Raw genomic sequence first — 27,303 nt, forward strand, 5'->3', positions numbered from 1 at the left:
AGGAAGAAATGAGGGGGTGGTAGATGAGGATAAAGGGGATCAAATATATGGTGATGGAAGGAGAACTGACTCTGAGTGGGGAACACACAATGGGATTTATAGATGATGTAATACAGAATTGTACACCTGAAATCTATGGAACTTTACTAACAATTGTCACCCCAATAAACTTAAATTAAAAAAAAGAAGAAAAAAAAGAAATGAGAACCAAAAGAGCCAAGGAATGCTCCATGAGAGCTATGATTAAAAAGCATTTAAGTCTGTATCCTTACCTGGAACATTATTTTTCCAAATTAAAGAGGCACAGACATGGCATAGCATATTTCCACAGACTCTTCCTCATTGATAGCCATACCTCATGTTGCTTTCTTTTCCAGGCCATTCTATTCAGCCATGCCAAATTTCCCCACGAAAACTTCTCTAAGCATGCTCCCCTGCTCAATAGTCTACAGTGGCTCTCCACTATAGCAAGATCAGATTACTTAAACTGATTTTCAATGCCTTCTAAAATCTGGCCCCATTTTACCTCCAGTGCTCAATACTCTTCAAAATGGTCTTCCAGCACGAGTCGAGCTTTCGCTTGTCAGTCCTGCTCATTCCAACCATTGTGCTCCTGTCTAAACACCTTCTCCCTCCGCGTTTCCTAACATACCCATCTTGCTACTTCAACTTCTGTATTTGCCTTTCATTCCTTCACTATGCTAGGCCCACAGATTAGAACAATCTGACTATAGTCATGCTAGACCAAAGTCTCTGCACTACCTTTAAACCAATGACCTAATCACCATGCGACCACACTTCATATCATGACCTAATCTCATTTTGGGCCTGAAGTAGCTCAAGGAATAACCCATATCTTAGTATCCAAACCAGTGTCTCAATTCAGCCTACAGCTCAGTGGAACCTGATTTATCATAAAATCCCATAACTCAAATTTGCCTGTAGCAACTAGCACTCTTTGTACTGATTTACTAAAGGTGAAATCCTCTTTTAAGCAAGCATTTCATCCCTGCCATGCTTCGCGCCTACTACAATCATAGCTAAATGTAATTCCCCACTGAGGTACATTTGCTAATTCCTGAATGTCACTCCTTCCAAGAGGCTCCTAATACATGGTAAGTGTCTCATTAAATATCTGTTCAGATGAAGTGGGTAGACAAGTAGAGAAGATGACAAACAAGCAAAAAGCTCATTTCTGCGGGGTAAATTATAGCCAGTAATATCTTTGAGGCCATGCAGTTTAGGAGGCAGCCAGAAATAAACCTCAAGATAGAGTTGAAAATCAAGGCATCACCTACCCGCACAGAGCCAATGATGGTCTCGACACTAATGTTGCTGTCACAAGCAGGGTAATCATACCAGAATATCTCTTGTTCCGCAGGCTTCCGACCCAGCAAATGCTGTTTACAGACAGGGATTTCACAGAATCGGATAAACCACTGAACTCGAGCACGTTTCTTGGAATAAAGGTCCAACTCTAGGAGTAAGACGTGGAAAAGGGAAGGTTAAGAAAATGAGAGAACATTTGATTAAGCACTTTGTGCTAAACACTGTGCTAAGTACTTGACGATATTTGATTAACACAGTGTTTTTCATCCCCACAATAACCCTGTAAGGTAGGTTCTATGGCTATCCCCCTTTTATTGGCATAGTAATCAAGTTACAGGGACCTTAAACAATTTGTCAAAGATCACTGGACCAACCAGCAGTAATCTGACTCAACCCAGCACCCAAGCTCTTCTCACTTTACTCCGCTTCCTAATGGTGCTATCAGTCATCAAAGAAATTACAGAAGGCATTTGTGAGGAACAATTCTAATCACGGGCACTGAACAAGTTTTGCAAATCAGTGATTATAAAGAAGCTATCAAACAGCAGAAAAACAAAACTCCTGGCAAGAATCTGAGCATCAGCCATGGAGATGACTTCTGGAAAACATATGCTTGCGATCTTCAGTTTTATCACTGTAATATACCACTAATATCACTCCAGATCAGCATTAGCACCAAGTGAAAGGACATACACTCCGGCACCACCATCATCATCGCTTCTCTTCCTTAGCAATCTTCAGAGAAAGGCTGAAGCCATCCGATGGAGCACCACACAAGGATTCTAAAATCTGTACACAAGGGCCAGTACTTCAAATACAAAAGCCCATATTGCTGAGGTGCTCCCCTAGTGGATGTTAGCTTAATGAGGTTTTCCTCCACACTTATCAAGTATCTTTCCCACCTCTTTAATGTAAAAACATCTTTACTCACTCACTCTATCAGTTCCTTCTTTTAGGCATACAAACTGCCACAGGACTAACTACCCTTCATTCCTTTCCTAGCTCCTGGAAGAGGCAATTTTGTGTAGTTGCAAATTGCTATCTTTCTTCTTAACATTCCTTTAGGAGGTCTGCCTAATTCCCATCTTTCTTTACTCTTCTCTTCTTTCCAGAGGGTTAAAGGCTCAGAAAATCACCTGAAGCAGTGAGGACTTTTCCCATTTGCACCTCCAGCCTTAGTGGCAGTAGTGGCTTTCTTTCCTTACTGAACTCTGGGAAATATCATCTTTTTTCCTCCAGCCTTTTCAACACTCATACATAAGTCCCTCTGGGTAAAACACCTAAAGCATTTTTTTGCTTTTTGACTGAACATCAACTGATACACCTTCCCAATCCAATTTACCCCCTCTCTCATTAAAAAGTTGCATTTGCAAAATTCATTACTAATTTCCTCACGCCAAAAATTAAAGGACAGTCTTCATCATAGAGCAAATCACCTATTTTTTTCTTCGCCCTTCTTCCTGAATTCATCCTTTCATTCCATTCTAAAAATCCCGTTGTAATGGCCATTCTTACTCACTCCTAAAAATAACAGAAAAGCTAAATTCTTGAGCCCCCAATCCCATTTTATCCAATACTGCTCTAGTGAGTAAAGTTCACTAGATGAAGAGGGTACAGCTAGTGCTTAAGAGACCCCACATCAGAATCCTGGTTCATACCCTAAATGCCGTGAACAGAGGAATCAGCAAACTGCCCCTCTTTCCTCATCACCTAGCAGCTCCCAATTATTCATGACAAGGAATAGTTTTCATTCAACCCAAAACTCACCATCTTCAAACAGCTCAATCAATTTAGCAACATATGGATTTTCATTATCATTCCCTTCAACCAACACGAACTGTCCAACTTGGATGTGACTCTCAGTGGAACAACGTTCTAACGTCACACTCATTTCTCTAGGAAGTAACAGAAAAACATGTTAGGAAATCACTTAGGATGGGCCAAGTTCTTCAAACCCTCTGGGCACAGAAGTGCTCTCCAACTGGAAAATCCCTTACATAGTTTCTTTCTGCTGACCAATTCTCCTATTAGAAAGCCAATTCTCATGCAAGAATAGACAAAATGGATCAAATGAATTGTTTTAGCGTGAACAATTTTAAAACAGTTTAATCCAGAGGCTTTAACATGAACCTAACGTCTCTCAGTTATGAACAAACACCAAGGTCTTCCCAAGGCATGAAAGCTGCCCAATATCAAATTGTCCAGAAATCTCTAGGGCTAGGAAGACATAGTTATGATTCAGAATTTCACAGAACCCACCTTAAATAGATATGACATTATTGTACACACCAAATTTTTATTAACCTGACATACTGTCCTCCTCTATCACTAAGTGCTATATTTATCCTACCATCTTCTTGCATAAAACGAAACCTCTCCTTACAATCAATCCATATGTACTGTCCCTCAATCGTCAACTATAGTAACTAGAACAGGCGAGACACATGTTACTAAGAGTTTAGCCAAGACAATCAAAGTACTCTATCACTCACTTGTAGGTTTGGTAGTGTAGTTTGCGATCCAACAATGGCCTGCCAACCCATGAATAAGTTCGTCTGCTCTTCAGCCTTGTAGGATAGTGTGCCATGGCTCCTGTGTAAAAGTCACTAACTCTGAGTTAATGTGATAACGCTTTGACGGATTCTGTGACACAGTACCAGCCTTCAATGAGTTCAACCTTCTTTTCTGCCCCAGCAATACTCTCACACATTATAGACTTAGTAAACATTTCCTTTGAGGTTGACTTCAGACCACAGCAGAGCACCACCCAATTAATCCCACAAACGGCACACCCATTAGGCAGTCTCAAAAGGCACCAGAGCCCACTCGGGCAAATCCTGCTCAGTGGGTAAGACCTCCACACGCAGCCCGTAAGTTGTGGACATGGCCAAATCCCACAGCCAGTGAGCCTGAGGGTCAGTCCCACCCACTGACAAGCCAGTAGCAATCAAGGCGCAACTATAACAAGAGGACACGTGCAACCCACACAGGGATACTCCTGAAGCACCTGGCGCAGGTGACAAGGAAGACTGTGCTACTGGGTCCCACAGGGCACCTACCGTGCTTCCCCGAAAATAAGACCTAGCCAGACAATCAGCTCTAACGCGTCTTTTGGAGAAAAAATTAATATAAGACCTGGTCATAATATAATATAATACCAGGTCTTATACTAATTTTTGCTCCAAGAGATGCATTAGAGCTGATTGTCCGGCTAGGTCTTATTTTCGGGGAAACACGGTACTACATAAGGCCACCAGATCAGGAATGGGAGCTATTATTTTAATAAAAACCGTAAAGAAATAGGAAACAAACAAACAAAAAAACAAAAACCCGACAAATAAGTTTAACTCCCCCCTTCCCCCAGGAGAATTACGAAGAAATACAGAGTAAGTTTAAATAACCAGTATCAGGAATAAAAGAGGGGATATTATTACAGCCTGCAGATATTAAAAAAATAAGGGAATATTATAAATAACTTTATACCCATAAATAGACATTTGTAAAAAAAAATCAAGTTTTATAAAGCTTAATATTATACACATTACTGTATGTTTGCTATATTTCAATAAAGTCAAGAAATATGCATCTTACAAACTAGCCCATTTTATGAGGCCAACCTTGATATTAAAGTATGACAAAGGCATTAGTAGAAAGAAAAATTGCAGCCCAATCACATATAAATATAGGTGCAAAAATCCAAAGCAAAATGTTAGATAAATGAATATAGAAATATGTAAGAAAGAGGGCTAATATGTAATGATTAAGGTGAGTGCATTTCAGAAATGGAAGGTTTAACACTCAAAAATTCAATCAGTAATGCAAGTAATCTACAGTGACAGGAAATATTAATAGATCAGTGGTTGCCTCGGGGCCTGTGTAGAGGGTTAGGTGGGAGGAAAGGGACTGTAGAGAGGATTACATGTCATGAAGAAACTTTTGGAGGGGAGTGATAAGGATGTTCACTATTTAGATTTCAGTGATGGTTTCACAGGTATATACATATGTGAAAATGATCAAACTATATACTACAAATATATAGTTTATTGTATGCTATTATACCCATTAAAGTTGTTTTAAAACTAAAAATTTTTAAAAAGAAAAGAAAAAAATGTCACTAATCTATATTACTCTGGCAGTTGTAAGGGGTATTTTTCTTTGCAGCTGACAGGTCGTATCTTGAATAGCTGAAAAGAAATGCTTGTATTAAAGTACATGAAAAAAGACATTTTTACTGACAAAAACAGAATGTGAATGAAAATTCCTCTTTGAAGTTTGGAAACTGCAATCTACTAGTCCTAATAATTATGGCAACCCAATATCTTAAGTTTAAGTAATTAAAAAAATAAATCTTTCTTCTAAATTCAATTCTTTTCTTGTGGAACTAAAATTGGACAAAACTGGGGTGAAAAACATTTTTTTAAATACAGTCTGACTCAATTACTCTGAATTACTGATAAGGGGACCAATAATTTCTGTCTATGTTGAAAACAACAGAATTAGAATAGCATGTTAACATCCTGATTAAACAAGCTGGTTTCCTAAACTTCAGTAGAGATTATGTCCTACATTCTACTTGGTACAATTATGACCCATAAGATTTTCTGCTTTTAAAAAAGGTATTTTTTTTTAGTATACTTTGTGGAAACTAGTTAGCAAAAAGAAGAGAAGATACTGAGTCACAAGTAAATACACAGATTACAAATGATGTCTGAATGATTGCTATTAAGAACATCAAGACTATAATTTAAAATAGAGTACTTTTAAAATCAATCTAATTTCAATTAAGTACATTGTAGAAATGAACAAACAGCAAAGAAGATTGATGAGTAAAAACAAGTAGAAGACTTGTGCTCAAGTAAAAAATGAATTTGGATTCATAAAATCTTTTGGTAAAAATTAGTAAAAGTGTTAGATTCAATAAATGTTCAAGGAAATATATAACACTAACTTACCTTCAATATATGTTCCTTTTAATGGTTCATGTAGCACAGAACTGTTCAGAAGAAAACTTAGAACTTTTCACCTTTCCTCAATGAATCAGGCAAAATAGGATGGATACAGATAAAAGATGCAAGTAATTCAAAGTACTCACTAAGCTCTGTCATCAAAAAAAAAATTGAAATATCAGGGAGAGTGTTTTATGGCAAGTTGGTATCTCTCAGCAAACTTTCTACAACTTTTAAATAATCTAACTGTAAGATAAATGGCCTGATTTGTCACTTTGACTATGACATTTGGTTACACTGGCACAATGATCTCATTTTTTCAAACCAAAAATTGGCATACAGAAGGACTACCTCCATATCAATAAGGTACTCACGCATACCTATGGCATCAAATACATACTCTCAATTCTTCTAAATCCAGATCATATTTTAGCTTAACAAAGCAGGCATCCTCCTTCAAAACCAAGTCAAGATAAAATTTAACATTCCTTTTCCAGATCATGAGCTGTGTTCAATGAAACCAGTACAGTAGTCCCATTTATCCTCAGGGGATACATTTAAATACTCCAGTAGATGCCTGAAATCGTGGATACTGAACCCTATGTATACTGTTTTTTCCTATACATACATACCTACAATAAAGTTTAATTTATAACTTAGGCACAGTAAGAGATTAACAACTAATCATAAAATGAAACAATTATAACAATGTATTGTAATAAAAGGTATGTGACTGTGGTCTTTCTCTCAAAACAGCTGGTAACCAATCTGATAAACGGATCTGGCTAACCAGTTAGCACATACAGCATAGGCAACATTGGACACAGGAACGATTCAAGTCCTGAGCGGGACAGAGCAGGAGGACAGCTCAAGATTTCATCTCGTTACTCAGTATCATGTGCCATGTAAAACTTATGAATTTTTATTTCTGGAATTTCCCATTTAATATTTTCAGACTGCAGCTGATGCAGGTTAACAAATCTCGAAAAGCGAAACTGGATAAGGGGGGACTACTACGTATGCATATGTGCAAAGGTGGGTGATTCACCCTAGGCTGAGCAGGCAGGGGGTATAGAAAGAAGACTATCTGGATCTGGACTGCACAACCTGCTTCAGGCCTGCTTTTCCAAATCTCAAACAGACCAAGGCTGTTAGTGCCCTCAGACTTATGCAGTTGCTGTCCTCTCCTCTTCCTGCAAAGATTTGCAGGGATGGCTCAGGTCTCAACTGGATGAAACTTCCTCCGAGAGGCCTTCACTGATACCCAATGGAAAGTTACCCCCCACACTTCATACTGCCCCTCAGGGTCTTGTTCCATTATACCACGTTATTATCAAAGCAATAACCACTATGTTACTTTATTTATTGTGTTTCCCACATTAGAATGTTAACCTCCAAAAGAGCAGGGATCTTGGAACCTTGTCTGTCTTGTTCATAACTGCATCCCTAGGACCTAGGTTAGGACTTGGCACACAATAGGTGAATGAAGAAATGAATGAAATGAATGTAAATAATTAGGACAATACCAAGTGTGGTAAAGATGTAGAGCAGCCAGAACTGTCATGCACTGCTGCTGGAGGGCATGTCAATTGGTAACACTACTTTGGAAAATTGGTGGTATCTATTAAAGCATATCCTATGATCCAGCAATTCCAACAGAATACACCCACAGAAAAACACATCATCAAAAAACATGAGCCAGAATGCTCATAGCAGCATTATAAAGCAATGAAATTAAACCAACTACAACTGCACACAAAGTGAGGAAAATCTCACAAAACAACAATGAGCTAAAGAAATCAGCAAAAGAATACACCCTATATTGATTCCATTTATATAAAGTTCAAAAAGAGGGAAAAGTAACCTCTGGTGTTAGAAGTGAAAATAGAAGGTAACCAAGGTAACTGAAAAGGCGCACAGTTGGAGATGCCAGGTGCATGTGAGATGCTGGTCATGTTATTTCTTGAACTAGAGGCTAGTTACATAGGTATGTTCTTTTTAAGAAAACTCACTGACATGCTATTTCTAAAACTGGCAGATTAGTTCAAAGAGATTATAAAGTAAAAAATTTAAACAGTTTAAAAAATTCATTGAGCTACACATTTCTGATTTGTGTACTTTTCTGTATGTATGTTATTTTTCAATGAAAAGTTCAAAAAATTAATCAGGAGTCCTTCTGAAGAGGCAGCATATGGAAATCATGGTAGATGTCAAGCCTCTTTGTACTGTTTCTCACTTTCTTACCCTCCACCCAGCATTTTATCCCATCCACCATCAGCAGAAATAGTCCCCAAGAGGCGTGATGAGTGGAGTGGAAAGACAGACCTGATTTGGCCTAGCAAAGGCTTTGGCTTCCAGGAGATACCCACTACAGGCTCTCAATATTGCAGATACCAGATATCTGGAACATACATACTACCCAGTCCAGGGGTCACACCCAAGAAACACAGGTAAGGGAGTTGCAGTAAAAATAATGATAGCACACTAATGTTAATGTAAATATCTATTTATTGAGCACTTAGTACTAAGTGCACAATTGGCACTCAATAATAAATATTTGCTGAATGAAAGGTAGATGCCATTATCAACTTCAAGATGATAACTTGTCCCAATGTTATACAGGATGGCACAGCCTTAATTCAACCCCTGAGCAACCGGATTCCAATGACTGCTCTTAACCACTTCATCTTATGTTAAAGTAGATAATGTTAAATATATGCCTGAGAGAACTTGCTTCTGGTGTGCTTATTATAATTCAGGCTTTCCAGACACTGACTGAGAGAACAAATGTGTCTCCATTTCCTTACCCATAAAATGGGATAATAATAGAAACTTCCTTTTATGCACCAATATTTATTAACCTCCCGCTGTGTGCCAAACTCTGCTCTAGGATACTGGGGATTAAGTGAAAAAATGCAAAATGGTAAATTCACTCCCACTTCCTTAATCCCTTGCTCTATTTGTAAAAGGCAGTGGTTCTTTTTATTTTGCTAATTTGATGATGTCATTAAACACATACAATTCACACAAACATTTTGCATTCATTTCAGGGGATTCATAAACCTTCTAAAGTCCACATACACCCAGTAACTATTTTTACAGACAATTAAAATAAAAAACTAAGATATTTAATTATTGCAGGTTTTCAGATGGCACACCAGGATAAGAATCTTGCATCTTATGCCTAAACCCAGTGCTTTTTCCAACAGTTAAAACATAAGCCCCTGGCATCGTAGGGTTAGAAAGTAGAAAAGGCGTCATTAGAGTTCTCTCCTGGAAAGGTGGAGTGGATGAGTGACCAGCAGTTAAGAGCAGCTCAACTGGAAAAAGACCTGGGTAGGAGCCCAAACCGCTCAGTCACAAAAAGCGACCTAGACCTGATCTATCTCCAGGCGCAATTGCTACATCGGTAAAATGGGGTAATAACTTCTACAGCTCCGACTTCCGGTGGTGCTTGCTACACTACGACTCAAAGGAGGAAAAGATGCGATGCTTCACAAGGGCAATGCAGATAGAAGGGATGATTAAGATCATTACTGAGAATCTCAGGACGCTGAAGGTGGCAATGCTCACACTTCCATGCTGTTGGCTTCCGGCTACCCCACTGAAAAACTTGCAGTCCCTGGTGTAGCGAGAAGACTTTTAACATTCGGAATGTGGGAAAGGAACGCTCCTAATGGGCTTAGAACAGTGCCTGGCACTTATCGGTGTCTTAGTAAATGTCTGCTGGATGAATCAATGACTGAGTCTACAAAGAACAACTTCCTCGGTTCCCGCGGCTCAGATTCCCCTCCAGCCGGCCGGACGCCACACTCACCGGGAGCCGAAACTTCCTGAAGCTAGGCGCAAGCCCTCCACTTCCCACCGTCTCCGCTTCAGGAGCTCGTGGAGCTGCAGCAATCCTCACCTGCTCCAGATGGACTCCTCTTGCAGCCACCGAGCTGCACGCCGGAGCAGAAGCCGGCTCCTTGCTAGGAATGGAAAGAAGGTGGAGAGAATAAAATTTCGCGCCAAACGTCGTGGCCCCGCCCCCAGGCTGTCTCCGTGTTCCGTCAACAGCCAGCCCTCCCGCCCCGCCCACCTTATAGAGTACGCATGACGTACGTACGTCCACGTGCAGCGGCCATCATTGATACCATCAGCGACGCCGTTTGCGGAAGAAAGTTCCTTACGCTGCAGCATTTCCGGTCTCAAGATGGTCGCCTAAGCTTTTAAAATGAGAGTTCCGCCTTTCTCCAGTTCTGATTTTTTTAATGTAGACGTGACGTACTAAAGGACCCGACGGAAATAGAACTGGAGGCGTTCTAAAATGGCGAACCGCACAGTAAAGGATGCGCACAGCATCCACGGCACCAACCCTCAATATCTGGTGGAGAAGATCATTCGGACGCGAATCTATGAGTCCAAGTACTGGAAAGAGGAGTGCTTTGGGCTTACCGGTGAGTGGAAGCGCACTGACTCCCCATCGGCCGCTTTGTGGCCCAGTTCTGATTGGGCGCCGATAGGACTGACCCCCCGAGGGTGAGACTGGAGGGGAATTTGTCATTCAGATTCCTGAGCGCCTACTATATGCCCAGACTTGTGTTGGGCTTTGCATACACAGATAATAGGACCTTATTCCGAAAGGTGTCTCGGTTGTGTTCTTTGAATCATTCCGTGTTTAATGATAACTTGGTGGGTTCCAGTGTTAAGTTCGGAAACTCAGGAAGGCATTAAACGAAAGTCAACATGACCAGAACCAAATCCATGATCTTACTATCCCTAAATTTGGACCATCTGCAGTATTTCCATGTTCGGGTCCTAATATAATATCAGTTCTTCAGAGAAGCCTGCCTGGTAGTCTTTTCATCTTTGTTGGAATTCTGGCTCCTCTTTTTAGTAGCTCTGTTACTCCAGTGAGCCGTGGCTTCCTTGACTGTGAAACGAGTATAATAATACCTACCTCCGCCCCGCTCCCGCAAAGGGTGGTTCTAATAATTAAATGCAATAATGTATAAAAAGTGTTTGATATAATTACAGGTATATATTGATAAAAAGTAGTCAGTGATCAATGGTAATGGTGGTGCTAGTTTTTTTTCTACCAGTGTTAAATACGGTATGTACTGTTACTGTTGCTGCCACCACCACTAGCTAGGATTCCATGGATGAAGCAGTTTCTTGTTCCATAGTTCTTTCCTTTGATGATCTCCATAATATAATTACATCCTGTACATGTAGATGCTTTCAAATTCATCTCTCCAACACAGATCTTTCCTTGAGATCTAAGTCTAATTCCAAGACGTGCCAACTCAGTATGTCCAAAACTGAACTCAGGACTTTTGCCTCCAACACTAGATTGTATTCCCTTGTGGTATATTTTCATTGCATTCTGTGTCTTCTTTCAACTCATCACACTTTCAATTATGTTTTCGATGCTTTCTGCCTTGCCAGACTGTAAACTGTAAGAGTAATTGTTTCCCTCTTCGTTATCCCTCTATCTGGATCTCTAGTACTTAACACCCAGCTATAAGCTGTCAACTGTAATGTTCAATGAATTAATACAGAATTTATCCTAATTTGAAGTCTAGGATATAGAGATTTCCCATTAATGGTAGCTAACATTTATTATTTGCTGTTTGTCATGTAGGTATTAGTATTTATTTGTATTGTCTTATTTGATTCTCACTATAGCTCTTAAACTTTGTACCTTTATTATTTAAATTTGAACTGACAGGCCCAAAGAGAGGTGAAATGACTTGCCCTAGTTCATTTCACACAACTAGTGTTTGATTTTGACAACAACATTGAAAGGTTATTATCCCCATTCTGTAGATGAGGTTTGCTTAAGGTTATGTAGCTATTGAGTTGTTTGTTATTGTTTGTTTCTTCTACTGAACTGAAAAAAGGAGCTTTGCAGTCGATTTGACATGTTAGTAACTCCATAGGATGCTCTGATCATAAATTGCTAACTGGGCAGTTCATTGTGTGTAGTCATGCCCCAGGATTATAACTTCTTTAGTAAAAGGTTTATCTTTTCCTGAAGCAAGCCCTGTCTATGGTTAGCATCTAGGTTAACACAACTTTGAAACATCAGAGTAATCCTCTTTTTGGGAGCACATAATCTTAACTATCCTGTAATCCAATCATAGAGATTCCCCTACCTTTCTTTCTCCCACACTTCCTTAGTTCCAAATGTATAAAAAGAAATGTGAAACTCAATTCTCCAGAGCAGTTGAGATTTTTTTGCTTCCCAGCATATCAGTTTGGCTCAAATAAACTCTTAAACAAAAATTATGTACAGCTTTGGACGTTCTTATGTTGACATTTCTAATTCCTAATTTGGCAGTTTTTCCCCTACATGATGGTGACAAGCGTGGACTCTGAAGTTAGACTGCTTAGATTTAAATCCAGGGCTTGCTACTTTTTGACTGTGGACCTTGAGCAAGTCACTTAACTTTTCTTAGCCCTCGTTATCCTCAGCTGAAAACAGGGACCGTGCTGTAATTTACTTCATGGCTTATTGTGAAGATTAAATAAGATCATATGAAATGTTTAGCAGAGTACATGGCATGTACTCAGAGTACTCCATCAATGCATGATCATCCACATTTATTATTATTACTATTAATACACACTTGTTCTCCTAATAGTAAACTCTTGATGAGTATTCACAGCACCAAACCTTGAACTAACTTCTCTCCACTTCAAACTGGGGAAATCTTAGCCCTAATATATCTGAGATGCCACTCTATTTGTTTTGTTTGTCTTTTTTAGCTGAACTTGTAGTCGATAAAGCCATGGAGTTAAGGTTTGTGGGAGGCGTCTATGGTGGCAACATAAAACCAACTCCCTTTCTGTGTTTGACCTTGAAGATGCTTCAGATTCAACCGGAGAAGGATATTATTGTTGAGTTTATAAAAAATGAAGACTTCAAGTGAGTGAAATGTTGACTAGCTAATACAAAAGCTTCAATTCCACTAGTCCTGAATTTGGCTTTGGTTAAGAGGAGTGATAATATTGAATCTCATTTCCATAGAGAGTTCCACTCTAGGATTTTGCTGTTGAACTCTTGAATTTGTATTTTGTCTATTTTGATTGTATTGATCTTCTTTACTTTGTCAGTGTTGGTAACTTTTCCCCCACAAAAAATATTTCAGTCACTGGATGCTCAAGGGTGAAGAAAACAACATAGTGGTAGGTAAGAGGGAAATTTTTGGTGTTAGATATAGGTTCATGTCCATACTCTATTACTTACTAACTATGACCTTAGAGAAGTTACTTAATTTTCTAAGCTTTATTATTCCTGTAAAATGGAGACAGTAATATCAAGTAAGGAATGATGTGAAGGTTAAAAAAAATAGTGCTATAAATCTCACAACACAGTGTATGTTGCATAGTAAACACACCAAAATTGTGAGCTGCTCTTATTTTAACTATCCATTCTCAAGGAGCTCACAGACAAGTATAAGAAACAGACATAATAGTAGTTTACTACCGCATTTCTCCGAAAATATGACCTAGCCGGACAGTTAGCTCTAATGTGTCTTTTAAAACAAAAATTAATATTATATATTATATATTATATGTTAATTATAATATATATATATATAAATTATGTATATAGTATATAAGACCGGGTCTTGTATAATATTATATAAGACCCGGTCTTATAGTAAAACAAGACCGGGGCCTTATGTTAATTTTTGTTCTAAAAGATGCATTAGCACTGACTGTCCGGCTAGGTCTTATTTTCGGGGAAACAGTACTTCTCATCCTCTATTCTAAGGGATTGACATATAATAATTTATTTAACCTTCACAGTAATGCTGTAAAACTGCCCATTTACAGGGGAGGAAAATTAGACATAAAGAGAGTAAGTAATTTCCCCAAGGTCAAACAGCTACTAAGGGACAAAAATGGATTCAGAGTCCGTAATCTTACAAAACTCTTAACAGCTAGAAAATAGCTAACTTTTAGTAAGCATTTACTATGTGCTATATGCTATGCTTAGCACTTTACACACATTCTTACTTAATACTCCAAGCCAGCAAATTAGATGCTACCATCTCCATTTTACAAGGATTGAGAAAGCAAGTAACTCACCCAGTGTTACAAAGTTAGTAAATAATGGAATCAGCATTTGAACCCAGTTGACTTTGACTTTTCCCCCCCCCCAGAAGCAGCATTCTGCCGCCTAGCAACAATTTATATAGTCATTTCTATGTGTATTAATTCTCATATTGTTAGTAAATATATCTTATACATTCTGTTAAATTCAGTATCTCATTTGATTCTTAAAATAATCCTGTGGAGTGAGTAGGTTCTATCTTAGTTTTACAGATGATGTAATAGACTGAAAGTTAAACAACATGTCCCAAGTTCCTACAACCAGTAAGTGATAGAATGGGAACTTGAACCCAGGTCTCCATACTTTAGCTCTTTTTACTGTCCCATGCTGTGTCTAAAATTGCAGCTTTCTCATCTGTCAAAGAGAAGAAAAAACTTATTTATCCACTACTATGATGAGAAAAGCCAGTTGTAAAACTCAGGAACTTTTTAGGATGAACTTTTAAGAATTTTTTAAGATCTGTTTCACTTTGATTTTTTGGTCAGGTATGTCCGCATGTTGGGAGCACTTTACATGAGGCTGACAGGCACTGCAATTGATTGCTACAAGTACTTGGAGCCTCTGTACAACGACTATAGAAAAATCAAGAGCCAGAACCGCAATGGGGGTGAGTATGGTGCCATGTGACTGGATCTTCATTCCTGAGCCAGTTTCAGTTTCACCAGTGTCTCTCCCCTCACATTGTCACATGCATTGCGAGTGCTCCCCTTCATCTCCCTGTGGGGAGTATTCCATTAGACTACTAGCTACCTAGGACATTCCCCAGCCTAAGCTGTCTGCTCACCTTTCCAACTGCATCGTCTGTGAATCCCTGCCTTGCATCATGTGCTCCATCCCATAAGGTCTAGCTCCGAATGACCATCTCCATAAAAGCCTTCTCCAAGTCTCCCAAAGTTAGTTTTCCATATGTTACATCTTCAGAGTTCTTCTACTGTCCTATCCACACTGCAGTAGACTAAGTGTACTTACTCATACTTAATGTAGGAGTCCCACTGAAAAATAAGTATATCCAAGAGGGGCAGCTCCAGACCTTTTCTAAGTGACACTTTTAGTGGTAAAGTGGGATTTGGGATTATGCAATCAAAACCTTTTCTCACTCAGTGTCCCAAAAGTAACACTTCCCCTCTACATGTATCATTAAGCAGTTTGAAAGTTAAGAATTTGGTATTATACTTTACACTTTTGTTAACTTATTCATTCCAGCATCTGCCAGGTACTCTGCTGTGTACTCTAAATAACATTGGTGCACAGATGGACATGGCCATGGCCATCATGGAATTACAGATTTATGATCATATTATGTTAAGAAAGGGTTTCTCAACCTATTGACAATTTTGGCTAGATAATTCTTTGTTGTAGGGAGCTGTCCTGTGCATTGTAGGATATTTAACAGCATTCCTGGCCTCCCCTCACTAGATGCCAGTAGCATAACCCCTACCTCACCAAGTTCAGGGGCAAAACCCTGGTTGAGAACTACTGAACTAAGGTAATGTTTACTGTAGAAATTCTGTAATTGCTCCATTTACCATATAAGATTCATGTTCTACTTTCAGAAACATGGTGTGTTCACATGAGAAATTACTTTAGTTATATAATCTATTCATAAACATCACCCCTATATAATTCACTACCGTTTGTCCTTACTTTGTCTCTCCTGCTAATTGGGACAGCTTTATTTACCTCTTTATCCCCAGCTCCTAAAACAGGCCTGGCACATAGATGGTCTCAGTAAAGGTGAGTTGAATGAATGAAGATAGGTGGTGATGACAGGCTATGAAGGGCTGTACTTTGAACCCAGGTTTGACAGAAGTCCCTTCTGTGTGATTTCCACACTGCAATAGCTCTACTAGTGAATGTGCAGGGAAAGGGACGTTGCAGAGAATTCACACTTTTTATACTAAGTACCTTGTTAGCTATTTTACACATAGCGTCTTACATTTCTTTTACATTTTGGCTATCTCAGTGTACTTCCAAGTTGCTTGAGCTTACAATTTTTCTTTCAGAGTTTGAACTGATGCATGTAGATGAGTTCATTGATGAACTACTGCACAGTGAGCGAGTATGTGATATCATTCTGCCCCGGCTACAGGTAAGAGATAAAGGTCTTATATCTAGGTCACCCTTCTCCCCTCTAAAACAGGCAGACAAACACACATGCACAGTAAACCATTGAAACTGATGGATTCCAGGGATCTTCTTAATAAGGAGTCTTCATGTCTATGAAAAAGGATTGGGAGTGAAAGGAAAGCTGATAATTCGAAGGGTAGGGCTTTAAAAGTGAATAATTAAGTAACACAAGAAAACTTCTTTAAAATGTTATATCAAGGAGATTGTAGCGAGGGTAGGCTTTTAAACTTCGTGGGCAGCTTTTTACATATTGAGCTTCATATAAAAATTCAGGATATAAAACTGATAAAAGGAGGGTCAGGAGTGGGAGACTGAGACCTTAACCCCTAAAACATCACTGTACTCATCCTGCCTCCCTTCCCTAGATATAAATGATTTCCATGAAGCACCTTTCACGAACAGGTTATAGAGTATGATTTTAAAACTATTGTTGAAAATATAAAGGCAAAACAGATATAATAGATAGCCTAAAGGGATAGGGAACGTGGAGAGATAAGTGGAGATTTCTAAAAAGAAAGTGGAGAGATGACTGAACAGGGAATTAGGACACCTAAGTTTCTGGGTTATTACAGCTTACTAGCTGTGGGACCTGGTCTTATTTTCCCATCTCTAAAATGGGGAAATTAGACTACCTCCGTAGTCTTTAAACTGTCCTGTGGGAGTACTATAAGGCTACTGAGAGGAATAAGGGGAGATACCCCCATATATCCCAACCAGGGCATCTCCTTTTTTCTCTAAGTTACATATTGGGCTTGAAAGTGAGATTTCATTTGAACAAAGGCTTTTTTTCTTTAAATGGCTTTATTAAGGTATAATTGACATAGAATAAACTACATATATTTAAAGTGTACAGTTTGGTAAGTTTTGACATATGTCTACACCCTTGAAACTATCATCACAATCCATCACCCCAAAAAGTTTCCTCCTTTTATGTAATCCCTCCTTCCCACTTCTCTCCCTCACCCCTAAGCAACCACTGATATGCTGTCTGTCCTGATAGATTAATTTGCATTTTGGAATTAATACAATACATTCTCTTTACCCATTTATCTGTTTATGCAGAATTGTGGGATACAAAGTCAATCTATAAAAATCAGTTATATTTCTGTACACTAGCAATGAACAATTGGAATTAAAATTTTTATTTAAGAGGTATTTACAAAAAAGTAAAATAATTAAGGATAATTTTATCAAAAGGTGTGCAAAACTTACACTTAAAACTACAGAATGTTAACTTACTGAGAGAAATTAAAGATTTAAATAAAGGGAGAAATATGTCTACGGTATATCTTATACCATGATTTACAATTGTTTTGTTGTCAATTCTCCCAAATTAATCTATAGATTTAATTCCAATCAAAATCCCAGTAGGCTTTGGTAGAACTTGACAAGCTGATCCTAAAATTTATATGAATATGCAAAGGACCTAGAATAGCCAAAACAACTTTGAAAAAGAACAAAATAGGACAAACACTACATGATTCCAAGACTTGGTATGGTAACCAAGACAGTGTTCTACTGGCATGAGGACATACAAAGGGATCAATGGAACAAAATAAAAAGAACCAGAAATAAAACTCTGTGTGTGTGTGTGTGTGTATGGGTGGTGTGAGAGGTGGTGGTTATATAGCATTATGAATATACTAAAAACCACTGAATCATACGCTTTAAAAAGTTAATTGAATGTTACATGAATTTCACCTCAATAAAAAAACAGCTCAAAGAGATCTGAAAAACTTCAAAGTAGGGAATAGAATGGATTACAGATACTTGATAAGTGAGAGAAATTTGCTCAGTGCAGGAAACCAGCTGGATGAAAGCAGTCGGTAGATGAATACTCACACTTAAATGCAATGAACCACAGTGACCTAGTTACAGGAAATCCTATATAATAAAAATCCTGAAAATGAGTGTGGTATATCTCTCCTGTTCGATTTTGGCTACTGTAGTGAATAGAATGAGATTTCAAATCTGAAAACTTGCTTTCAGAGTCCAATTCTCACACTGATTGTGGGTTACATTAGCTGCTATTATAAATATTATTATTTTTAGTTGCTATCATTTATTTTAGAAATACTGTAAGAAATGGAATACTTTGAAGTGCAATCACGTTGTGTATAAGGATTCCAAACCCTAGTCAGCTCTAAGCAAGCCACCAGTGTAAATGAGGCGGTCTGCATGGAGTCCAGAAAACTAAAAACACTCCTCACTGAGAAGAGAGAAATTGAATTCTGATTATATCACCGAGAGGTGTGTTCTGGCGTGGGCCTCTACTTGTCCTAGATGAAGTGACCCTGAAGACTACTTTCTGTTCTGATTCTGTATTAAGCAACCCATAGGTTATCAGTTTAGCTTTTCATGTGCCCTGATATTGGCAAGGAGCTGCCATTGAATTAATTCTAATTTCATCAAACACAAATACTATGAATTACTGTATTGACTTTAGTCACTTGAGTATGGCGAACATTAGGGATTCTGGATGCCATTCTGCTGCAGTCCTAGATACCAAACTGTGGTCCTGTGATAGGAAAGCCCTTTTTCAAGGAGCCTTTTTCTGAGGATTGACTTCACTGAGTGGCATCTTTATCTCATTTTTTCCAACTTTTAACGAATTTTGTTAGGGATGAGTAAGAGCTAAGTAGCATACCAGTGTTACTGTTTATTCTCGGGCTATCCCACATTCTTTATGTCCTTGGCATAAGAAAATGGTAAGGGATCTTATAACACAGCCAGTCCATTTGACAATTTTGAACTCACCTTTGACTTTCACCTTTTTAATCACTTGATAAGCACTAATAAGCCACATCTCACAACAAAATGGAACCAGGAGATGAATTATTTCCTGGGTCTTGTTAAAAATGCATGACTCTAGACAGCTCCCTAAATCTTGGGACTAGTAGAGAATTGGTGCTACTCTAAAGCAGGACCCAAGGCACTCTTCAGCCCCTAAACTGGGCAGAGCCTCAATGGGTCTCTTGGTGGATTCTGGTCTGAGCCTCTCCTGGAGGAACTACCAGCCAACAGTCTCAGCTGTGAACTTAAGGCCTTTGTAAATGAAGCCCACATTTTTTTATTCAAGGCTACACCTATACTGATTGATATCCCATTGACCTTAGAATATAAATCACAGGGAATAGAGCCAACAGAAAATAAAGATGTTCCCTTCAGCTTTGTATTTATCTGTTTACAGGGGAACTTAAAGGAGTCTATAGATTATTCCAGGTATTTTCCTTAGGAAAATCTTGAACTGTCTAGATGTCTTTGAAATGAAATTGCCTCAGCTGTTGCTCCATAGTTTTTCTGTTAATCCCAGAAGCCCACTGTTGGGGCTTCAGGACATAGAGGAGCTAGGAAGGTCCCCTAATCTCATTGTGTTCTTTATAGAAACGGTATGTGCTAGAGGAAGCTGAGCAGCTGGAGCCTCGGGTTAGCGCTCTGGAAGAAGACATGGATGACGTGGAGTCTAGTGAAGAGGAGGAAGAGGAGGATGAGAAGGTCAGGTACCAGAGGGCTTAGGGGTTGGAGGGACAATTATCAGAGATGGGAATGGTCCTTTTTTGTTTTCAATTTTAAACTTTCTTTAACCAAAAAAAATACAGTATATAGTCAATAAAAATACGAGCTTTAGAGTTAAATAGGCCTTGATTCATATCTCAGTTCTATAGAGGGTGCCAAAAAAATGTATACACATTTCAAGAAAGGAAAGCTATTAAAATTGTTATACTCAATATATACCGATAACAAAGATGAATACAAATCACGTTTGACTTCCGCAATTGCAAGAGGTGCTCAAAGTGGTTACAATCAGTGTCTACACACTTCTGATTATGGCTAAGTACTGCTCGAGCAACGCTGACCAATGTCCACTTGTATACATTTTTTGGCACCCCCGGTATATATAGTGGTATCTTGTACATATTACCTAATTTCAGTTTTCTTTTTAAAGCAAGGATAATACCTTTCTCTTAGGACTTCTGAGCATTAAATGAGATGATACACAAAAAGCCCTTAGTATATATTGGGACATTATAATTGTGTAATAAAATGGTAGCTATTAAAATAAATACTTGGGACAAAAATGATACTGTTTATAATTGAACCTATCCTAAGGACCAAGCCTGATTTAGGGAAAAAAAAAAAAAAACAGTGCCTGCTGCATGGTCATGTTCTTTCACTATTAGTTATGATGCTGAAAAGTTGAAAACAATCAAGCTGTCAGGGAGCAGTCCTGTAAACTATTAGGCAGCCATTAAAACTATCAGGAAAAGTATCTGATAATGTGGACATGCTTACAGTAAGTTAAAAAAGGACTTAAAACATTTGTCATTAAAATTAAAGTAACAATATATGTATAGAAAAAGGCTAGAGGGAAATACAATAAATGCTCACTTCTGGATACTGAGACAGTGCAAATGGAAGTGTAGCTTGGAGCCATGAGGCTTCCTTTAAAGTAAGCACAGAAAGAAGCACAATCATTCATGAATTCAAAGCCATGCAAAAGCTCAGGTGCTCTTCTGTGGTGAGTGAACCAAAAGAGGCATTTTTTTTAATGGAAAATTTTAACTGCATTCTAAAGTGGAGAGAATGTGCCTCAATTTACCCATCAGCTTAGCTTTAATAGTGACCAACTCAGCCATTGTGTTTCCTCTACATCTCTCTCTACCCAATTGCCCCACCAGTTATCTTGAAGGTGATCATAGTCATCATGTATTTCATCCACAATATTTCAGAAGACAAGGGCTCCCTTTTTAACCATGATACCATCAACCCCACTCACCCAAATCAACAATAATTCTTTAATATCATCAAAAAATATTCAGTATTGGGGCAGCCACATGGCTCGGTTGGTTAGAGCACGAGTTCTCAACAAGGTTGCTGGTTCAATTCCCACATGGGATGGTGGGCTGCGCCCCTTGCAACTAAAGATTGAAAACGGTGACTGAACTTGGAGCTGAGCTGTGCCCTCCACAACTAGATTCAAGGACAACAACTTGGAGTTGATGGGCCCTGGAGAAATACACTGTTCCCCAATATTCCCTAATAAAATTACAAAAAAAATTCAGTATTCACATTTCCCAAACTGTCCTGTATATTTAAGTTTCAGTTAGTATTCAGAAAATGTCCATAAATTGTAATTGGTTTTTATGTTCCTTAAATATCTGGTAGTCTCTCAAGATTCCTTCATTGTTTTTTCTCTTGCAATTTTTATGTATTACCCTGTTTCCCCAAAAATAAGACCTAGCCGGACCATCAGCTCTAATGTGTCTTTAGGAGCAAAAATTAATATAAGACCAGGTATCATTATATTATACACGGTCTTACAGTAAAATAAGACTGGGTCTTATATTAATTTTTGCTCCAAAAAATGCATTAGAGCTCACGGTCCGGCTAGGTCTTATTTTCAGGAAAACATGTTATATATCAGGTTATTCTGTACAGATTTTCACAATCTATTTTTTTTATTGTGTCCCTGTTATGTGACTTAACATGTTCATTTGTCCCTTGTATTCCTTTAAACCAGTTCTCAGATCTAGAGGCTAACTGGATTTGGGGGTTTTTAACCCCTTTGAAGTGGAGCAGCACTGCTTCATAGGTAGTGGTGTATCCTTCCCCCAGGATGAACCAAAGTCTGGCTGTCTTTTTGCTACCGATGATCTGTGCATGGATCCATTAGGGGTTGTAAAACGGTGACACACTAATTATTTCTTCATCATTTGTTTTCTGTAACACTGCTATAAAGAGAAACATTCCAAATTAACATTTAGTTTTCATAAGTATAACCTATAGGAAAGGCAACACAAATATTTCCCTTTCTCAGTTTTTAAAATGAATAAATTCCATTGTACCCTCCTCCCAAGGTGATGAATGCTCTTTTGTTCTTGGTAACATTGTGAACTCATAGATTTGATTTGTTTTGAACCATTATTGTGCTTGCTACTTAGATTATCCCATCTTTAGCCTGTGGGGACCCCTCAACTTGAGTCATGAGACTTTTTGATACATAGTATTCTCTGCCTCCTTGCTTTCTAATATGACAATACAATCTAATCATGTGTTAGTTTCTGCCCCTGACCTGGTATTAGCCATTTTCCAAAGAGTCCTTGTTTCCATTTATTGAGAGATGGTGTTTAGATAACACAACTTAAGCACTGTCAGCGCTTGTTGCTACAGGTTTATAAGTCCCTTGAAGGGAGAATTTGGGATAGAATGGGGAGTGTAAGCAGTGTTCTACATGGTTCTGTATAAGCCTGTGCTCATCACTGACTCATCTTGTTTCCAGTTGGAGAGAGTACCATCACCTGATCACCGACGGAGAAGCTACCGAGACTTGGACAAGCCGCGTCGCTCTCCCACACTGCGCTACAGGAGGAGTAGGAGCCGTTCTCCCAGAAGGTAAGGTCCTAGTCATTTGCCTCTTCCAGGGAGACTTTAAACACTGTAGTGCAGAAGTTTGGATTTCGGGGAAAGAAAAATGCAAGTCTGTGGAGAATGTTTGCTTGTCCAGTGTATTAGTTACTGAAAAATCACCACCCACAAAACCTTAGTTGCAGACAATAATCATCTCTTTTTAAGTTCACAAGTCTACAGTGATATAAACTGGGCTTGGGTAGGCAGTTTTTTGAGGATGTTATGTTCACCTACCTGTTTCACAGTGTTGGCCAGTATAGGGTACTGGGACAACTCATCTCTTCTCCATGTTTGTCTCATTCTAGGCTAAGTTACGCATTTCTCATGGCAATAGCAGAATTCAAGAGTAAACAAGCCCAATCAGCAAGTAGCTTTCCACTATCTGCTTGTTATCACATCTTTAAATATCCCATTGGCCAAAGCAGGGCACATGGCCAATCCTAGACTTGGGAGGGTGCTAAAAAGTTACATGACAAAGGACATGGATAACTGAGATGGGTGAAGGACTGGGCAGTTTTTGCAATCTACACCACCTAGGACACCTACTAAAGCTCTTCCTCTTCTTTCCACATAGGCGGAGTCGGTCTCCAAAAAGGAGGAGGTAAGCCTTCAGCGCTTTGTAATGAAGGACAGGGATTTGGGGATGGGGGTGCCTTTTTGTGAGTATATTGTCAAAGAGCGATGGGAGTCTGACCAGTCATTTCTACAGCCCCTCCCCTCGCCGAGAAAGGCATCGGAGCAAGAGTCCAAGACGGCACCGCAGCAGGTCCCGAGATAGACGGCACAGATCCCGCTCCAAGTCCCCAGGTACAGCATTTGGGCCGTTAGCTATTGGTTGTCTTAAAAAAATGTAATAGGGGCAATTAACCTCCTGAAGTACAGGAGTGCCTGTTATTCCTTAGAAGAAAAGGAAATGGACTTAAATTTGAAAATTAACAGTTAACACCTTGACTGTCATTTATAAGGTTTGCTGATAGGATTAGCTTCCACCCTTTTTTCACCTGAAATTATAGGAATAAGACCTAACAGAGTAGTGGTAAATACCCAATGTGATGTTTGTGTAGTAATTAGCCATAAAGTCCTGAGTACATATGAAATGGGTTCAGTTCTCCTTTCCTCACCACACACCCACATCCGAGTTTGGAGAGGTGCTACCAACCAGAGGTATCCCTAGCATAGGCCAAAATAATATTAAGCCAATGGAAGGAATTAGGGGAGGTGAAAATGAGAGTGGAGGAGGGTAGAATCTCATTCATCCAATGGCCTTTTCTTCCCCAGGTCATCACCGTAGTCACAGACACAGGAGCCACTCAAAGTCTCCTGAAAGGTATGGATGAACCTCTGTTTTGACTTAAGAATTTCACTCTTTACTCAGAAATTACAATCCCAGTAACTAAATTGGACCTTAAATTTTGTCTTAATGGAGATATTTAGGAATTCATTACAAGACAAAATTGGCCTACTGCCCTGAGAATTACTAGAATTATGAATGTTTGTGTTATTCTGTTGTGTTTTTTTACTTTTAGGATTGCAGCTTTGGATAGTGGTAAGGGCATGAGCTTTGGTCTCAGGAGACCTGGGCTTGCATCCCAGCTTTTAACGGAGTGACATAGGACAATTTACTTTCATGTGATAAGCTTTCATTAGAAATCTCTATGCTATATATACTAGTAGGTGCAGTCTTAATCTCTTAGAGGTCATTTCCCCAATGGTAAATTTTCAATAGCAATGCATGACTCATTGTGTTGCTCTGAGACATAAAAACACCAGGGTCATCGTACTCCGGTCTTCCTCAAAAGTCCTTGCCGAGCTTCTTGAACAGATGTTAAATATAATGATTTTTGTGTGTTGCCATTTCAGGTCTAAGAAAAGCCACAAGAAGAGTCGGAGAGGGAATGAGTAATGGACTCAGTTTGGGTTTAGTCCCAACGGCCTCCTTCGGATATGATGGCATCTGTCTATGTGGAAAGATTCAGATCTACTCCCCAGGCAGCTATGAGAATATTTTAGGGTTTTTTTTAACCTAAAAGTTTCTCCACTTTTTTTTTAATGAAAGAGGTGCTGAGATTTGTATCTCTTTTTGAATCCTAATCCATGTTTAAGGGATAATGCTTCCCAAGGACAGCTTTTGAGCCCTTTCTACAACCAACCTTGCTTGACTGGAGTCAAATTTATGAGGGTAAAAGGATTTGAGGGGGTGGAGGATACGAATGACGAGAGGATGTGGCCACCTAGTGATCCCTTTGTTATTAAATTTGACACACCATTTCCTATCTTTCTGTGGTTTTGTTTTGGTTTGCTCTGTGATTGAAACTTAGGAGAATCCTGAGGTTTGTGCTGTTGCTGTTACATTAAAAAATCAAGTTAAAACGTATTAGGACCAACTTTTTTCCCCAGCAGTAGCAAGTGGTAATAAACATGAAAACTGACTGGTTAGCAGCAGCTTTGTAAGAAAAGAATGCAAACATAAAGCTTCTTCTGGACCTTTTTAATCCAGTTTCATTGAACAGTTCACCAAACAGTAAAACGTAACATATTTTCTGTAGCAGTCTTATATAGTATTTCTTCTTCCACACAAGCCTTGGATTCCAGGTTAAGGTATTCAGCCTTTGTCCTACAAGCATTGACATTATCTAAGTCTAATCAGTAGCAGTAGGTCAGTAAGATTGAAAAGGTTTGACAGAGAAAAACATCAAACGTATCTAATACCACTCAGGGTTTTGACCTGAACTGCTGGGCAACATCACTCACAAAGCCAGAAAATACAGCAGAAGAAACCAGGCTATAAAGGGGCAGGTAGTGAGAGTTGTGGTGGCAGTGAAAATGATGCATTCAGTTTCAAGTTTAATTTGAGACAGCTACAGTATATCTAAAGTTCAGATAGTTGGAAATAGGGACTGGAGTTGAGCATAGTGATCTGGCCCTGAAATGACAATATTTAGGTAATTGTGCAATATGTAGAAAGAAATGAGATGGCCCAGAGATTGTGTATATGTAAGAAAAGCCAGTAACAATCATAGGCCACAGCAACACTGGTGAGAGGAAGACGAGCATTCAGAAAGGTAGAATTAGGAAAGAGTAAGTCTAAGAACAAAGAAGCAAAATAAGGACTAAAAAGTGTCCATGGATGTTGATAAGAAGGTGCTGGGATCTTTGCTAGAAAAGTTCTGTTTACCTATACTTACCTTTCCTCCTCTAAAAATGGAAAAGTGATTTGAATGACTTCAGACTGTTCTGGTCCCAGGAGGAATTTTTGTGTGGAGATCCAGTTTCTTGGGAAGCCGTATCTGGTCATAGGATAAACATCGTATTGCTTGCTATTGAACTGAAGGATTTTTGCAGCAATATTAAAGTATTTTGGAATCATATTTGAGATTTCATATTCTTCAGTGATTCCTCTCCTGGTGATACTTCAGCTAATAAAAGTTGTCCATAGAGCTATTATGGTTTTTACCATACAATTGTATATAGGACTGCCTTTAAAAATTAAATATAAGCACTGCTATTTACATCAGTTATACTCCGAGCAGTTTTTTCTGTACCAGTGATCTAGGTGAAATGTCTTGGATAAATAACCTATGGACCAACCAACTCATTATCCAGTATATTGTTTAAATAAAAATTTTAAAATTTAAACTTGCCTTAAAAACCCCCGATTTTTAATAACAAATAAACCTCCCCAAACATACTTACTCAGGCATATGATGAAATCTGGACCAAAGGGGGGCAGCACAGCCAATTTATAGCAGGAAGCAGATTATCCCTATTCTCTCATTAGTACAAAGAGATAACAGTGAGTGGGGCATGATGAACATCTCTCTGTTGATCGTTTTGATAAAAAATTACAGATTTGCAGAGGAGATGGAACTTTAAGGATCAACTTTGCTGAAGGGCGACTTCTGTCATCTATGTGCTAGCCTACTGGATGACACCGTGGAACCATAGCTTTATAACTACCTCTGTACACACATACTCTGTACTGAAAAAAATTTCAGGAAAGCATTCTTATTCCTTATGCAAAACGCCTTCTGATTTTTCCCATATAGTATCAGTTTTTAATGTTGGGTGCAAATTACTAACGAGATGCTCAACATCACCAATCATCAGGGAAATACAAATCAAAACCACAATGAGATATCACCTCAAACCTGTCAGGAATGACTTTGTTCATTGAACACCCCTATGTTCATTGCAGCGTTATTTACAATAGCCAATAATATGGAAGCAACCTAGGTGTCCATCAAGAGATGAATGGATAAAGATGTACATATCTACAATGGAATACTAGTCAGCCATAAAACAAAATGAAATCTTGCCATTGCAACAACATGGATGGACCTAGAGGATATTACGTTAAGTGAAATACATCAAAGACATACTGTATGA

The 27,303-nt window shown here is 38.7% G+C and overlaps 2 protein-coding genes across 4 annotated transcripts in view; one reads left to right on the top strand and one right to left on the bottom strand.

Moving 5' to 3' along the window:
- Positions 1 to 10,259, bottom strand: part of ORC1 (origin recognition complex subunit 1) — a 28,587-nt gene extending 18,328 nt beyond the window's left edge. Inside the window, exons 1-5 of one of the 3 annotated variants that reach the window (XM_074334718.1) lie at positions 10,093 to 10,259; positions 6,282 to 6,427; positions 3,822 to 3,921; positions 3,097 to 3,224; positions 1,295 to 1,477 (exon numbers count right to left, since the gene is read on the bottom strand). In XM_074334718.1, the coding sequence (XP_074190819.1) occupies positions 1,295 to 1,477; positions 3,097 to 3,224; positions 3,822 to 3,916 (406 nt within the window). In that variant the 5' untranslated portion in view covers positions 3,917 to 3,921; positions 6,282 to 6,427; positions 10,093 to 10,259. The remainder of the gene's footprint in view (positions 1 to 1,294; positions 1,478 to 3,096; positions 3,225 to 3,821; positions 3,922 to 6,281; positions 6,428 to 10,092) is intronic. The other 2 variants (XM_074334719.1, XM_074334720.1) reach the window with 2 other exon arrangements.
- Positions 10,260 to 10,479: 220 nt separating this feature from the next.
- PRPF38A (pre-mRNA processing factor 38A) lies at positions 10,480 to 26,299 on the top strand. The gene is made up of 10 exons (XM_019742889.2): positions 10,480 to 10,714; positions 13,029 to 13,188; positions 14,868 to 14,989; positions 16,386 to 16,471; positions 19,894 to 20,004; positions 22,790 to 22,902; positions 23,492 to 23,518; positions 23,627 to 23,724; positions 24,196 to 24,244; positions 24,778 to 26,299. Exons 1-10 carry the CDS (start codon positions 10,585 to 10,587, stop codon positions 24,818 to 24,820), a joined length of 939 nt encoding a protein of 312 aa, XP_019598448.1. The 5' UTR covers positions 10,480 to 10,584; the 3' UTR covers positions 24,821 to 26,299.
- The last annotated feature ends 1,004 nt before the right edge of the window (positions 26,300 to 27,303 follow it).

Source organism: Rhinolophus sinicus, linkage group LG06 (assembly GCF_036562045.2).
Source record: "Rhinolophus sinicus isolate RSC01 linkage group LG06, ASM3656204v1, whole genome shotgun sequence".
NCBI classification, from domain to species: Eukaryota; Metazoa; Chordata; class Mammalia; order Chiroptera; family Rhinolophidae; genus Rhinolophus; species Rhinolophus sinicus.